This window comes from Plectropomus leopardus, chromosome 19 (genome assembly GCF_026936395.1).
Source record: "Plectropomus leopardus strain MGB_pleo_1.0 chromosome 19, ASM2693639v1, whole genome shotgun sequence".
NCBI classification, from domain to species: Eukaryota; Metazoa; Chordata; class Actinopteri; order Perciformes; family Serranidae; genus Plectropomus; species Plectropomus leopardus.
This window is the reverse complement of record NC_142194.1, coordinates 7010123-7027504: the sequence shown is the minus strand read 5'-3', so window position 1 is coordinate 7027504 and position 17382 is coordinate 7010123. Positions and strand designations below refer to the sequence as shown.

The 17382-nt window shown below is 40.3% G+C and overlaps 1 protein-coding gene and 1 long non-coding RNA gene across 2 annotated transcripts in view; one reads left to right on the top strand and one right to left on the bottom strand.

The window, feature by feature from the left end:
• LOC148186293 (uncharacterized) overlaps positions 1 to 17382 on the bottom strand; it is a 154093-nt gene that overhangs the window by 69983 nt on the left and 66728 nt on the right. The window contains exon 3 of the long non-coding RNA XR_015774945.1: positions 4677 to 4768. This is a non-coding gene — a long non-coding RNA (uncharacterized LOC148186293). The remainder of the gene's footprint in view (positions 1 to 4676; positions 4769 to 17382) is intronic.
• On the top strand, positions 771 to 8479 carry tekt3 (tektin 3). The gene is made up of 8 exons (XM_042507784.2): positions 771 to 1543; positions 2230 to 2822; positions 3506 to 3589; positions 4692 to 4762; positions 4894 to 5037; positions 5783 to 6005; positions 7554 to 7708; positions 8052 to 8479. Exons 2-8 carry the CDS (start codon positions 2253 to 2255, stop codon positions 8266 to 8268), a joined length of 1464 nt encoding a protein of 487 aa, XP_042363718.2. The 5' UTR covers positions 771 to 1543; positions 2230 to 2252; the 3' UTR covers positions 8269 to 8479.

Genomic DNA, 17382 nt, shown 5'->3' with positions numbered 1-17382 from the left:
TGTAATCCATACAGACAGCTCGCTTCTCAGGGTGACGGCGAGCTATCTGATGCTGCCTGGCGACCAACTGAACTCCTCTGCTTTGGAGACAAAGCTCAGATTGCTCGCCTTCAAACTACTCTCAACATGTTGTGTTTATATCTGCGTAGGAGGCTGTTTCTAATCGATGTTATGTATCGATGTTCGCTATGTTGCACCACCATGTTTCTACAGTGGCCCAGAAAGGACAAACCAAACACTGAACATCTGGGTCTTAGCTATCAGCAAAAAAAGGAGAGCCCACATTAGCAGGTGCTGGTCTAGCGGACTGTCAGAGAAACACTTCAGCACTTGTTGGACCTGTATCTGTTTTATTCAGTGTTTTTCCATTGTCCCTCCAGCATTTCACGATGCTGCGATCGCAACAATTTACGCAAATTCAGGCAATCCCTGTGAAATCTGCACAGCCTTGCAATTTTGTCCAATCACTGCAACTTTACTGTTAATATCACAATGTCATCCTATGTAACTGAAACTTAAGAAAAAAATAATGTTACAATAATAATGATTAAAAAAAACATCTAAAAATATTGCAACTTCATTGCAACTTTTTAGAAAAGCCACCGCAAAATCAGGCATTTCAGGATGCTACAATCACAAAAACAGCCCGTGAAATCCTGGAGGGACTTAGAAAGGGACGTCTGGGGATATTTCAGCTCATAAAGGCGTCCTGAACATTACACAGTGAGGAAATTCTAACTGGGGGTTCATGCTTGGCACATGAGAAAAGTTTCAGCTGGTTGCAATCTGCAATACTCCCCACTAAATCCTACAGGCTGCTCATTTAAGTAGAGAAAAAGAACAATTTGCAGAGCAGCATCAAGTCCAACATGGTCACATAAAGAAATTCACAGCAGCACAACAGCAGAGGGATTATAATGCCAAGCATTTGTTGTATGTGCTTCTATAGATGTCTCCTATAAAAACAGAGTAAAATCAACAAAGCGGGACGGTCAAAGCGGTGGCCAATTTTATGTGTAACCACTGTAGCGGGCTAATTTCCCAATAAACTACCATATAGACAAATGAACTCGCGGCCGTGAACTCACTAACACGAGGTTTATATGCTGTGTCCATTTGAGGAAAACAGTAGAGTGGGCTCATTTGGAGTTGCAGAGAGCATATATCCAAAAAAGAAAAGAAAAATTACGAAGATACAAATCTTATCTATACTGTAGTGACATTTTTATACAGTTTATTTACACCATACAAAGTAAAAGCCACCTGCTCACCATTAATTTGAAAATCCCAGGCAGAGTGTTTCAGTAGCCTATAGCAACTGCCTCTGTGACAACAGAAATCTTGGACCGGCCAGCTCCTGCAGCCCAGGACGGTGCACCGCCACCATTGGCTGGCTGAATGAATGACTCGCAAACTTGTCTATCTATTATGCATGACAGTTTACCTTTACTGCGTTCTTGAGCTCATTTCCAGGTAAGCAGAGCTGAGAGGGAGCCAGATAGCACCGAGACTGTGCATCTAAAGAAAAGCTCTAATCATCTTGGTAAGTTGTTTCTTTTCCTGTCAGTTTATTTTAGTTTCTATTCACTATGAGCCATCTATATATTTTTAATTTTGTGAAGTACACAGCATTTGATTTGTTTTTTTTACATTATACTTGTCTGATCCATTTATCTAAAGTATCGAGTCACTGACAAGTCACAATGCACTCGTCACCATATTTAATGCCATTTTAACAAGTTAGTTGTTTTAGCTGTTTTAATGCATGAAATTTACAAAAATCATGAATATTTTTTAAAAATGGTTTGTTATGGATTCCAGGATTTCCATGAGTTTGCAAGGACCCATAATATTGTTTTTTCCTTGCCAGACTTGCAAAACGATTACTGCAACAATTTAATCACACACAAAATAATTCCATTAATTTTCCAAAACTTTCAATGGTTTTGTATTATTCCATAACTTTTCCAGCCCTGGAAATGTGACTGTGAAATTCCATGACTTTATAAATAAACCACCACAGAATGCACCCAGATAAAAACAGTGTTCATGAGTGGAGCTCACATCTGAAAAGTTAATAAAAACAAGGCAAATATGTACAATTATTTTGTGGGAAGACAAAGTGGTGATCGCGATTAATATTTGATCATGTGAAGAAAAGTCGAAAAGTCTAAAAATTTAAGATGATTTGTAAATACTTTGTGAATTCTTTTATGCACTGTACTCCAGGGGCAGCCCAAAGAAAGTCAAAAATGGAGTTGATTGGATCCACCCTAACAGCCACATATGCTCGTCCAAAAACCAGCCACTTCCTCCCCGCCATCTCCACCATGGCATCCAGCTATCGCAACACCCAGCCCGCCTTGACCATGAATCCCAGTGCCAACCTGTGGAGGACCAACAACTATTTCAAGAGCAGCAGCGCCATCGCAACACCCTCTTCCTTGCAGCGAGAGAATTTAGATCTGGTTCGAGCCAAGACCATGTTCTACCCATCCAACAGGACTGCGCTGTCCACCCGCTACACTCCCGATGACTGGTACAAGTCCAACATAAGCAACTACAGGGAGTCCGAGTCGTCCCGGAAAAGTGCAGAGAGACTGAGGAAAGACACCATCAGGCTGATTCAGGAGAAGGAGCAGCTGACCAGACGGTCACAGGAGAATACCAGCAAGAACATTGGCGAGCGGCTCAATGACGTCGTCTTCTGGAGGTCTGAGCTGAGCCACGAGATTGACAACATGGTGACGGAGATAGCAGCACTCACTGAGGTTAAGAGGAGGCTGGAGAGAGCCTTGGCAGAGACTGAGGGGCCTCTTCAGGTGAGGGTGGCAGGAATAAATGAGTGTGTGTTACCTTGAACTTTTCCTCTCTGGTAAGTCATATCTGAATTTCTGAGTTGCTATCTCGGAACATTTTGCAGGACATATTTACATTTCTACAAAAACAATTTGCATTTGCCTTGAAATCTTAACACTCGGGTCAAGCTTTTGTTCACTGCACTCACACAAACATTCATGCATAACACACTCTCAGGGTGTGTCACAGTACCTGTGGTGAAACAGTTTTTGACTTGTGTTCTCGGTTTAGTTGTAGCAACAGTATCTGGTCCTTCATGACACTTTAAAATGCACCAGCGCTTTAAATTTGCAGGGTTAAACAATTATTTAGGTCACCTCAGTGCCCTGGTACAGAGAGCCACTGGACATTTGTCTCACGCAGAGTGAGTCAACTTGATCTGGCTGGAGATCTCATGACACAGACACCTTGTTCGACGAAGATCATGTGGCGTTCTTAGAAACTTCTCCAGGTAGCTGTAACTGGAGAATGCAGCTCATATGTTTCACCATATATGCATAAAGGGACACATACTGCACTTATATAACATACCTGCTCACCTGATTAAATGTCACAATGAAAAAAATGCTGCATATTGAATGACTTTTAATTATTCTCCTAATGTAACCATCTCAGCTTGTTTTAGTCACCATCACTTTGTCAATAGGTGTCTCAAGAGTGTTTGTACCACAGAGAGAAGCGGATGTCCATCGATCTGGTGCATGACGGCGTAGAGAAAGACCTCATAAAGGTAACGTTGAAGGAGAACATTGATAATCTACGATATGTTATGTCCATGGCCAAGAAAAAGTTACATTTTTATGTACGAACATCAGCTACTCTTTTTTAAAGCCAGATAGGAAGTCTTAAAGTTGTGATGTCATCAAGCACAAAGTCTGGAGCTGCTCTGTAGACGTTTAATAGGAGACTGATTTAATGACTGATTTAATCAACAAGAATACAACATATATAATCAAAATACAGTCCTAGTGCATACAGGTGACCCAAACGCCTGTTCAAAGAGGTTCGTCTTAAACTGGCTTTTAAGACAAACTTAAGAGTCAGTACTTAAATCAGTACAATCAACAGGATTTTATGTGCTGTATTGTTTGCTAGTGCCTTTTATAAACCAAATCTACACAGCACAGAAGCTAAAAATGTACAGATGTGGACAAGGGGGACAGCAAAACATCGATTAGCCACCTCAAAAATCCATATGACTAAGTTAAGGCTATATTTGGAATTTTGTCAGTCCTTTACACACTAACTGATGGAGGCCGCGGCAGACAATAAACTCCCATGTTCTGCGAAGTAAAATGACTGATTTTCTCAGTGGAGTCTGGAGGCCTGAGGATAATGCCTTCAGGTTGGTCTTTTTCAGGTGGCTAAAAACGAACCAGATGTTGTAGCGTTTGCTCAGAACCATTTCCTTTTACACTGGACAAGCAAAGGATTTCTACCTGGAAGTTATTGTACACAAACATTGTGATTCGCTCGATCTTACAGTACTCTCAGTTCTGAAACAGAAGATGTAGCCATACAGTCAGAACATCCTCCTGGGTGCTCTCAGTGCCATCTAGAACGTCTTTACCGATTCAAAGTCTATGGAGAAAGTTGAGACTTTATACTTAAAGCCATCACAAATTTGCATTTAGCACTCTAGTTTTTGATCTGGGAAAGAGTTGTTCATATTAGAAATGTATTCAGACTGTCCTAGACCAGATGAATAACATGTATGAATCTTGAATGTGGAGAAGTTCCCCTTTAAAGCAGGAGTGTGAGTATGTGTGACCTCTGCTACCAATCTTGGAAAAGAAATATGCTGACTTTGTTATTACCTGTATTGCAACAAGGAAGTTGAAGTCATCAAGTCCTGTCAGGAACGGATGCGGCGACATCTGGACAGAGCCATTGCTCAGCTGGCGTGAGTCTGAAAAATCAATTTATGAAACATTACTAAATGCAGGATTCTGTTTGACGACTGCTTCCCGCTGTGAAGTCTGACAGGCGTTTGATCTGTCGTTTTGTTCCTGACTGCTTGGTGGGTTTCCTCAGGTCAAACCGAGCGGCTCAGCATGAATTGGAAAGAGACATGAGTGACAAAGTGACGGCTCAGAGGATAGATGACAGGTGTCACCATCTGAGGAACACATCAGACGGCATCGGCTACTACAGAGGGATCGAGAGAGTGGACCCCTCGTGAGTTTTATGTGATCAAATATTAAATGCTCTGTCTCATCATGTAAAACAGCTGCTAACAATTTCTGTTGTGTTTGTTTAAACCAGCATGTAGCACGGACTGGGCTGTTCAGTTGAAGTGTCAATCACAGAAAAGCATTTGACAGTCTGTGAGAGTCAAATTAGTTGGCTGCTGTCCTGTTTTGAGTCTACAGTCATGTTAGCAGCTCAGTGAGGCTGTTCTGAAGCACAACAGCTCTTCGACCTAATTTCTAACATGAGCATGCTAATATGCTTTCAATGACAATGCTAAGATGCTGATGTTAGGCGGGTACATTGTTTTACCATATTCACCATTTAAATTTATCATGGTAGCGTACTAACATTTGTTAATTAGCACTAAACACAAATTACAGCAGAGGTTGATGGAGATGTCATTGGTATTTAGTATTTGGTAGGGTTGGGTACGGGCACTCAGTACCTTCATTAAGGTATCAATCGAATTTACCTAGCACAAAGTAAAACTAATGCAGTCAAGTGGTACCTGAATTCAATCCTTTTTTTTTGCCAGATCTGTAAAAAAAAATCAAAGTAGAAAAAAGACATCAAATAAAGTCCTGGTCCTGGTATCACTTTGAGGTTACTGGTATTTCTATTGGTATTGTAATTTTTTAAAACAATTCCCAGTCCTAGTATTTGTTCAAAAGTATTGGACCAATATTTGTCCAAAAAGTTCCAAAAAGTTGTCCTTCTTTCACCCTGTCAGACTTTCTTTGCCGGACACGTGGTCCAAGTTCACAGACGACAACATCCTGCACTCTCAGAGCGAACGAGCTGCCTCACACAAGCTGAGGGACGAGATAGAGATCCTGCTGAACATCACGTCAAACGAAATGTGGAACCAGTTCAACAACGCCAATGTCGCCTTCACGAACCGCATATCAGAAACCGCTGATGCTAAAAACAGCCTGCAGACACACCTGGCTAAGGTCATCACTTTTTCTGCACGGTCTCATTTCAACCAAAGACAAGTCTTGTTTTCTCTGATCATGTGTTTGCTCTTGTGCATCATCTGACTGGCTGTTGCTAATCTCATATATTATAATATATAATTATATTATTAGATATATTATAATATATATAATATTTTTTGTTCACATTTATGACTGCGCTCAAGAAAATCCCACGTTTGCAGTAATTCACAATTGTTGAAAATACTTGTTTAAGTATCTGTTTCATATCACACATGCACCAGGTACATTGTATAGACTGGCCACAACCAGCTCCACCATATTCTGTCTGATCTGTATTCCACTGATACCCCTTCCCACCAACATGGAAGTGGTTCTGGAAATTCATTTTGAACAGTTCAGAGTGTTTTGACCAAAAATAATTTGGATAAGGACCAGAAAAGTTGGTTCTCAGCTAGAACAAAACAAATATCATGCTTGTTGTTTGGGGGGAAAACTGTACTAACAGAGCAAAATCTAGAAATGTTGCTACAGCTGTTTACTTCTGTTGAGTTTTGTGGAATGTCCTCCGTTGACGAACATCCTCTTTTTGCTTTGGTTCAGGGCAAAATTGGTGGAAATGCGGGCTGGTTAAAGATAGCACCAAAGTTCAAAGACACCTGAACAGAAATGGTTCAAGAACCAAAGCTAATTTGGTAGAGAAGGGGTTTGAGTGCACTTTTCTAGTTATGTTTGTGTAAAACGCACTTCTATCTTGGTAATGTAAGGAATCAGAAACAATTTTTGATTTTAAATATATATATATATATATATATATATATATATATATATATATATATATATATATATATATATATATAAGTGGCTTTAAAGAGGCAATCAAATCACATGGCTCCACCTTCTTCCATGAGTGGGTAACTAAATTTGCCATTTATCAAGAAGCGATCATGTGTTGTCTACTAACAGTACCTGTGCTATATTCAGCACCATCTGCAAAAAAGTGGGCCAAGATGGCGTCGTGTGAGATAACTATTGTCTGTGGCACGGCTTGTAGTGGATTATGTGCATGTTTACTGTAAAACATTCCTGAGAGGAATGGTAATAAATGCCCTTTTCATTGCTCGAGCCAAATTCTACACTGGATCCCATTGTCCCCGGAGTTAATTGCTGGGGGTTACACTTTGAATCCACATCAGCTGTTGGATGGGTTTGCACACTGACAGCAGCTGTGATGCAAGGCACACAGTACTTAATAAACCTCAGGCACTGTCAGTTGTGAGGAGTAGTGATCTGCTATAATTGAATTACATCAAATGGGTCTGGACAGAGCAGGCCACTGTGCAGCTCTTAGCTGATTCAAAGCTTGCACTGTTTACTTGTTCTTTACATCCATGACTGAGATTCTCATTTTTTCCCACTATTGAAATTGTTCCTCTTTCATCCTAATGAATACCCTCTACACCAGCTGACGTCCTTTTACCATGAATGAGACACTCAGCTGTTGCTATCACGTACAAATTGTTTTCCCGTCATTTCATTCTGGATTTGTTTTGTCTCGTCACACAGACTCTGCAGGAGATCTTCCAGACAGAGATGCTGATTGAGTCTCTGAGGAAAGCCATCAGAGACAAGGAGTGTCCGCTGAAAGTGGCCCAGACCAGGCTGGAGGAGAGGACCCGCAGGCCCAACATAGAGCTCTGCAGGGACAACCCACACCACAGGTACTGTAGCTCTGGTATGGCATGTAAATCAGTCCCTTCGGGGTGTTGATGTTGCAATCCTAAGCCCATTATCAATAATCACAGTTTCCCTCAGAGAGCTTTACAACGTATGACATCCGTCTGTCCGTTGACCTTCAAAGCAACCAAAAATAACTCCCAAAAAACCCTTTAACCAGCAAAAAAAACCCAAAACAGTAGAAACAATATTCAGCCAATAATTGCATTCTGTGTGAAATTATTTCACAGTCTGTACTTCAAAGTGTCACGCAATGGTTCTCATCACTTCTTTCTTTTTCCTGCAAATTTAACAGTGCGCTGCCTCTCTTTATCTTTTCTCACTTAGACTTGTGAGTGAGGTGAGAGAGATCGAGGACACCATTCAGAAGCTCCAGGAGCGACTGATGGAGGCTGAAAACACTCTGCAAACTCTGGTCAAGACCAAAGTGACCCTGGAGCACGACCTGTCCATCAAGGCCAACTCACTCTTCCTGGACCAGGAGAAATGCATGAGCATGCGCAAGAGCTTTCCAAGTATGCCCCGTCTGGTGGGCTACACCTAAATCAAGTCTTAGAAAAGGGAACAATATAACTAACTATGGTTGTTTTAAAGGTTTTGGAGTGATTTTGAGGGTGGTGTGGGTGATTTGAATGTAAACAAAATGACTTTACACGTACTGATGTCAGAATATGATTATAAACAATACATTATCTTAATTCTGAGTATTGTACCTGTAATGTATTTAAAAGATGTATAAAAATAAAGTGTAGTAAATTTGGTGATGAAGTTGGTGATTTGGTGATTTTGACTCAAATTACACACATTTTACATGGTAAATGTACTGCATACAATTAAGCGTTAACCTTGAAAAACACTGGAAACTCGTGCTGCCCCGAGTATGAGTCTATCGTCCATGAGTAGATGCATACTTCCTTCTGCATGGTGATACGGTTGGTGGGTGTGTCGGGCAGAAAAAATGGGACTACTCACAACAAGTTTTTGTTGATTATTATGAGTAATCAAGTCATAGTGTTGGCTACCAAACACACTAGTTTTAAGGGTACTGACCAAATTACGTCGGTAGTAACAAGTAGTAATTCACGTTAAATCTTGAATATCTGTGACTGAGAACACATCTGGGTGAGAACACGTGGTTTAGACAAAACATGGAAGTGCTGCGAAGTGCCTTAAGGCCTGGAAGCCAGCCACAAAGCTCTGAGGAGCTACGGGGTTCAGATGGGAGGCAGAAGCACTCCGAAGCTGGTAAGCCAAACATGGCGCTCCACAGACGCTCCGTCAACTTCCCAGTGAGCCAAAAACATATCACTGTAGTGCTGAGCTGCCACAGTACTTTCAACATCTGGTCTATTTTCTTTTCTGTTAATTTAGCATACTCTTGTGTCAGTACTAGACAAGCAGACAGACGCACACAAGCTGACAGACAGAGAGAAGATTAGCTCTTTGTGTGATTGCAGAATAGCAGAACTGCTTTTTAATCTGCTACATCAACCCTCCACCTTGTTAAAAAAATACATTTTTGTTATTACAGAGAAAGTAAAGTCCCCCAAAAAGGTACCATTGGGTACCAGTACCAAATTTCGGGTATACTTACTTATATTGGTATGAGTTAGAATTTGAACGATACACAGCCATACCTGGGCATGATTTATGGAAAGAGTCACTGCTGTTGAGTTTTTCAAATGTGTTTTTTTGGCATCTTGAGACCACAAGCCGAGAGTTCCTCTATATTGGAGAGAAGGCAGACACCTCTACGGCCGATATTTCCAACACTCAGAAACTCATACCAAAATGCTCTAGACTGATAAATAAAACTAGGAGGAAAAATACGTATTTTTGATTTGGGGGCGAACACTCCCTTTAAGGCCGTAACAGAAGAGGTGCCTCGACAGTCAAAGGGGAGCATAGCCGTAACTACAAATAAATACTAATTTTCTCTCCATTTCCAAACTAGAGAATGTCGATTTACAACATAAGTGTTGCTTTTAACACTATGAACAGCAATAATATGGTGCAGTGTGACGATTCATCCAAACCACAGGTCTGTTTTTACACCGTGTTGGCGACAGGCCACGGCCCAGCAGAGCTCAACAACAGCGGTCCTGGTACCACATGTGACTGTAATCTCCAAACAAATAAATGTGGATTAGCTTGTTCAACACCTGCCGTCTCGAGACGAGGACAAACACACACGTCTCTGACGTCTTACTCAAACCTGTCAGCATACACTGACCTGAATGTCACGTTAAGGGGGCGGTGACATGGAAGAGACTGTGATTTGAATCCTAGTTTGGTGCACACAGAAATATGGATTGTGACGGACTTTTGTGTTTACTGTCCTTCTTTAATGAGCCATCACCTCACCCAAAGGAGGAGCTCTGCAAACAACTTCAAGTAATGTACAAAACCCCACACCCATCTTACAGGACTCGAGCCCCATACCACTCACTTCTCATTGGCTTCTTTTCTTTACCCTTCATCTCCACCCCTGTTTCCTCATGGCTTCATGAAGGCATCTACACTCTTACAAATAAAGCTTCCAAAAGGGTTCACCCTGAAGGGTTTTGTAAGATTAAGAATTCCATTAAGCACTAAAACCATGGTTAGTGGGAAAGATATCAATGGGTATTGTAGTGCATAACTATTTTAAGAGCCCCCCGCAATGGGTTCTAGATGAAATACTTGGAATATTAGTCAAGTTACATTTATTTATAGAGCACATATAAAACAACAAAGATTGACCAAAGTGCTTCTGAAGTATTCTCAATAGAACTCTCCTGGGTAGGTTCTAGATGAAACTCTTAGAATATGAAAAGGTTGTTGATAGAACTCCCCAGGAAGGTTCTAGATGAAACCATTGGAATATGAAAAGGTTGTTGATAGAACTCCCCAGGAAGGTTCTAGATGAAACCATTGGAATATAAATGGGTTCTTGTTAGAATCCCTTAAATGGGTTCTAGATTAAACCCCCTTGGAATACGAAAAGATTCTTGGTAGAACCACCTGGGTGGTTTCTCGATAAATCCCCCCTAATACCTAAGGGTTTTTGGTAGAATCCTTTGGGTGAGTTCTTAGAAGGTGGAAAGGTTCTGGACAGAACACCAAGAGAGGATTTTGAGTGAAACTATTACACAATAGAATAGTTTTCTATAAAACCTCTTGTAATTCTTGGGTTCTTGGTGCAACTTTTCACGGATGGTTCGAGGTATTACCCTTTACATTGGGTTAGATTCCTATTAAAGTGTTCCAGTTGGAACCTCAAAAGAAGGTTCAAAAAAGGCTTCTCTACAGGAACAAGCCATAGAAGCCAATATGGTTCTAGTTAGCACCTTCATTTTTAAGAGTGTAAATAGTTAACCCTGCACATTTAATAGTTTGATAAAATTTTGTTTATTCAATCAACACCTCTCAGAGCTTGAACTAACTCCGAACAAACACGCAGGCTATTAAACGCCTCGACCCAACCCCTCCGCTGCTACTGCACTTCCCGCGTAACCTTTGGTTTCACTCAGGAATGTGCCTGAATACTATTTGACGTTAACATCTTCTGTGCAGCAGTCAGCACGTCTCCAATCATTAAATTGATCACTGCTATCAGAGTGAAGGACAGATCACATCACAAAGCACCAAAGGGATGAGACAGAATATGTCTCAGTTTGACAGTCTGCAAATGAAGTGAATGGAGGTTGGAGGGAGACGCTGCTTAGACCAACAGTAATCAGAGAAACAAGGTTTATACAGATTTTTACCAATAAATTTCCATGACAATGAGACAACTTTTAAAGGCGATGCATTCTCTGAAATGACAATAGATACTCCTTATCGGCTCCTTTTCATTACTATATAATAGTTTTTCAAATATATATTAGTTAAAAAAACATTATGAATTCAGACCTGGATAAGAACTAAATATTTAAATATAATTTGGAAAATGCTAATTGCAAGAGGGTGGTGTAAAAAGGGGGAGGCATGTCAAATCATTTTTGACCACTAGGGAGGAACATATGTTTTTTATTTTGGCTTAGGGGAGTGGTTTACAACATTAAATGGTTCTATTTTCTATTTATTTTGCCATGGATTTTGGTCTTTTCTTTTCTTTTAAAAATTGGCAGATTTTTAAGATAAAGTTTTTTTTCTTTAAACATTTTCAGTTATTTTTTAAGAAAACATGACTTCCATATTCCACGTTTCCTTAAAAATTGGCAAATTTTAAAGAAAAAAAAACTTTTTTTCTTTGACCATTTTTAGTGATTTAGAAGAAATTATTTTGGCAATTTTTGCCAAAAATTAATTAAAAATAACCAAAAATTACACAGTCATCACAGCCAGAAACTGTAAAAGCATAAATTATTGTTGGTTTTTCAAATTCCTGACTGTCCTTGAATACATCACGTTATTATACAGGGTTGTGAGAGAAAACTTTCAAACTGAAATTGCTATTTGCAAATTCCATGACTTCTCCAATTTTTTCATGACCGCACGAACCCTGGAGATAAGAGCAGTATCTCATGAAATCCGGTAAATTTTTTCAGTGTCTTCAAGTAAAAGCATGACGACATTACTGGTGTGAATAGTTTCATTATACAGATTCCTAACAGGAGGGAGGGGGTGACCATAAAGATAAACCACTCAGTGCATGTGTGTGTAACTTGCACTTTGATTCAGGTGTAATGTTTTACAGCTGCATTGTAAGTCACAGTCACAGTGAGCGCTCTCCGCTGTGCAAACACTATGTGTTTGACTAAAACCCTCAGCAGCAAGTAAATCTCAGAAGGTCTCTGCCATGGTTTCCTACATGTGGGGTGTGTATTTGTAGTCGCACTCCTGTGCCCGGGCACATTCCTGAGCCCTAGTATCGCAAAGAAAGGCCCCCTGTTGTCTATCTGACATCAAAAGACTCCCTGCTCTCATCACCTTGTGATTAAACACACTGACAGATGGCACAGAGTTGTGGGTTTTCTACCCCTTTCTGTGTTCCAGCTTCGGCTGAGAAATACATGAAAAGTCAGTTCACTTGAGTGGAATGACCCTCTGTTTCTATGTCTCTTTGAGGTTACGGCTCTCTGTTTGGATGGGACACAAATAGGCCTTCCCATCTGACCTCCTCTGCCGCCCCCGCATATGGGGAATGTACTCTGGAATTCTCCCTGCAGTCCAAACATATTGGCGGTTTATTCTTAACACCCGTTCTTGTTATAGATGCCCTGTGCCCTCTGTTATTTTATGTTTCTTACATACCGGCATGCCATACTAAAGAGCTGATCGCGGATCACTTGAGACTGGTGTCAGTCACCGACGGTTTCTTAGTCGGTGCTGTAATTACAAACTTGGACTGAGTGTGCATCATTGAAGAGGAAAAGTTGTAGATGTCATGGAAACTATTTGCTTTACTGGAAGTTTGCCAGTTTAACAATATATTGCCACCATTGATTACCCTATTACAGGCATTTAATCATTAAAGTGCTTCTTAATAGACAAATGAAAAGCTAATCTGCTGCTGACTTAGGAGAGGGTAGTAACAATTCACAAGAAACGCACAAAAGTAAAGCTGTAATACTTTTTACTTGACTACATTTGTCATTTTTACCTTAGTTACAACAACTAATGTTTGACCATGATGCAATGATGATGGAGCAAACCCAGACCAAGAGGCAGCTTTCAGCGACAATCTCTGGCCACATTCAGCCACACTTTTTATATCAAAATCCAAAAAAGACAACAGTTAAATGAAGTGCTTCTTGTGTCTCCCACAAAAACACTGGAGCCTCCAAGGACACGTTCAGACGAGAGCGGCCCTACTAAAAATGAAAAAGTCTTTCCTTAGCGTTTTTTTTTAAAAAGCTCTGTGTATATGGTAACCATCCATCCATCCATTTTTTTCCACTTATCCGGAGTCGGGTCGCGGGGGCAGCAGCCTAAGCAGGGAAGCCCAGACTTCCTTCTCCCCGGCCACTTCGTCCAGCTCTTCCCGGGGGAACATTTTAAGAAAAATCCTTGTGTGCACAGATCCACAAAAGCATCGAAAACGCTGTAGTATGCATGCCAGGCCAGTAGTTGCCGGTGTAACTTTGTAATGACACACCACAGAAGAACGCCACGCGCATGCAGTGCAGTCGTGACGTCACCGTTTTCACAGAATCAGCGCATTGCCAGTTACGTTTTCAAAAGTTTACACTATAACCAGGTCTCTAAAGTTTGCATTTTCAGGCCCCTAATACGCTGTTGTCGTGTGAACGAAAGGCCAAACTGCCACAAAAGTTTAATGTTCTATGCAAGAACCATTGCCATCTAAACAGCCCCTAAGATCTAACCTCCTCATTAACCTTTTCAAGCATCAAGCACGCTGCTCATGTAGGCAAAAATGAAACTAGCCAGGTAATGTTAGTTTTCATGTGTACTAACAGCAAGTGCTGTTTTTCATTACTTTGCGCCAGCCTGCACACCCTAAAAAAGTATTGTAATGTAAAATAACTGAAGCACTTTGAGCAATTTTTAACTCTCAACTTTTCAGATCAACCTTTTAACTTTTACTCAAGTAGATTTCTAAAATGATGAAGCCAGGTATTATTAAATTGAATCCTCTCCAAAGCAGGCCACATCTTCCTTAAACGAATCCCCTAATAGAGCTTCAACTTCAATGCAGAAAAAAAACACAATATAAACTTCAAACGAGCAATAAATCAAATACTAAAGTAGGTGCATGCAAAACTGCACGATCAACATTACATAAAACAGAAAATATCCAATTATAATATTCAGAAAAAACAACTGGGATAATACAGTCATGAAAAAATGTGTCTGGGTTATAACTGATGGTAAAGGAAAATATCTAAATGACCTAAAACTGTTTCAGGGGACGACGGGATCATGGCTTTTACTGGAATATTGAGTTCAAATCCCTGTTGTTATATGATATGGAACATTTATCGCTTCATCTCCAGTCATCTCAAACTGCCACAGAGCTCAGTTTGGCCTGAACACTAAACATTCATGGGAACCAGCTCTTCCTGCCGCTTTTGGATCTGTGCCAGAACTCTGACTTTTCTCAAGAGGCAGTTTGGCCTCTCCGTCTTTGGGCTGTGAAGTTACTGTAAGCAGGGATGTAACAAGAAAAGAGGAGGAATCCGTTGAGTAATCGGCGCAGCAACTGTTACGAGATACAGAGAGGAAGCTGGAGACAGACTGATAAGTCACATCATATTCGATGTGGTTTTCCATCCCAACTGCTGGCTACACATACAACAGCTCTGTGGTCGTGTGTGAATGTCAGCTGATAACCTGCTCACACGAGAAATCTTTGCCTCCTTAAACTTTTATCCAATCACCATTATATGCCTCAGACATTCTTCACAGTTGAGATAAGCCAGAGAAGTCGTAAATGCTACCCAAAGTTCAGAGGTCAGCCACGAAGATGGAGAGAAGACAGAGGTCTTATGGGTCATTTTGTGTGATTGAGTGGAACAATCCATAACATTGATCTGTGGTCCAATTCTTCACATTCTCTGTAGAAAGAGAAGTGGGTGGAGAAGAGAGCGACACAGAAGCCAGGACAGAGTACTGCAGTCTTTCCTGCTGAATCATAGTGGGGTGAGGATGACAGGGAGTTCTGCACCGACCAAATTTATTAGATTTTTTTTATTTTTTTTATTTCATTATGAGGAACCATGGAAACAAGCACAGCACAATAAAAAATGGAAGTGGTCAAAAGTGCAGTTTTTCTTCATCCTTTTTTCACATTTTCACGGTCCATGACCTTACTGTCACGCTCATAATCGAGCCACCTCTTTCCCCATTTGTAAAGCGAATGTCATGAGATAACACGTGAATCATGGCCGTGTGATTTTAGTGATGCCAGAATGACACGGAGCTTTTAGATCCTTCTAGATTACGTGCTGGTGCCAGAGTTTGCTGACAAGCTTCAATTCAAAATTAGAATGGAAATTATGCAATCATGGACATTTCCACAAATAGTGAGCTTTTGGGCTTAGAATTAAAGGGTCAATCCATCCACTTTTTCCTTGTTTTTTATAGATTTAGGGCTCTATGGATGATGCTTTTCTGTAGGCCTAAGTGGAATATAGCTTTGCCCTGGTTCCCTCATTAAAACCTTTGAGATTTTTCCATTGGATTTTGGATCATTGCAGAAATAAGCTCTGTACTTCCAACAGGTTTTATTAAGCAAGATAATCTTCACAAATAAACATCACTTTCGGTTGCCTTTTCTCCAAAAGGCTGTACAGTCGTGTTCGGCGTGATGACGTCCTGTAGTTTTTGCCATTTGTTATCAACCGCCTTTTATAACACTTACTGATGGGTATTTTATTGTATGTATTTTATGTCACTGAAAAACATTTGAAAGTATTTTGAGCTTCTGTTATTTTCTCAATCACTCTGAATCAGGTACATCCAAACTGAAGCTTACATCTCTGCAGTGTTACCTTTATTATGATACCAAGATTATTTCTATAGATCTTGTAATTGCAAACACATAATCGTATTTGGGCATTGAATTGTCAAGCAGAGGCATGACCTAGAGGACTAGTAAATAAGAGGTCAATCATTTATGAGCACAGATTTAATAATACTGCAATGACATGAAAACTTTGGTGTGATTTAAGAGTGAAACCCTTCACTTTTCCACTGGCTTCATTTAATTATTTTCTTGTTAACTTGACCCAAAGACCGTCTGTGCTCACATCACAGGCAATCAGTTGTGTACTAAGTCTATTTTAAGGGACAAGGCTCACTTCACCCCTTTGTTGTCATCCCTCTGTGTCTCGCCTGATTAAAATGTGATGACAAGACGAGGGTTGTGACTAAAACTTATCAACGCACAAACAAACAGACTGTATTTACCTCTCAGCTTTTTTTTTTAAGCCCGTCTGTATCCCCAATTTACTTGCCCTCCTTTGTGTTCTCATATCCAGTTTGCACACTTCAGAATGTATTATCATATGATTTCTGTCTCTTTTAAGAGGCAGTTCACCCCAAACTTAATTTGTCCTCTTATCTGTAGAGCTATTTATCAGTCTAAAATGTTGTGTGAGTTGCCGATTGTTGGATAAATTGGCCGTAGAACTAGAATTAATAATAATAATAATAATTTTTAAATATGAATAAAAAATAAACTGTCAACCTGCACATAGTATTTTAACCAAAACAACAGCCTTTTCCTAAACGTAAGTGACGGTGACCATTCATAAAAAACTTTGCATTTGCATTCTTTTTGCATCTCCAGCACCTCATTTCAAGGTATTTTGTGCCCACCAACAAATATAAATATATATTCACAGATACAGCTGCTGACATTTTTCAAACTTTGGTGCTTTGAGCACCACAAGCCGAGTGCCATTTATTTCCATTATATTAGAGAGAGGGCAGACATCTTTACAGATGTTTTCTACAACACTCAACAGCTCACAGCAAAACCAACTGGATCGATAAACAGCACTGCAGGTGTGATGCAAAATATGGACTTTTGATTTTAGGATGATCTGTCCCTTTAAAAACTCTCATATATATGCATGTGAGTACTGTACGTGTGACTTTGTATCACAGTTTGGTAGATTGGGGCCAGAGGAGTCTGACGTGAGTCGACAGAGGGGCAGTCCGACTCAGACACGGCTGCAGTAGGAGGAGAGCTATTAAACTACTGCAA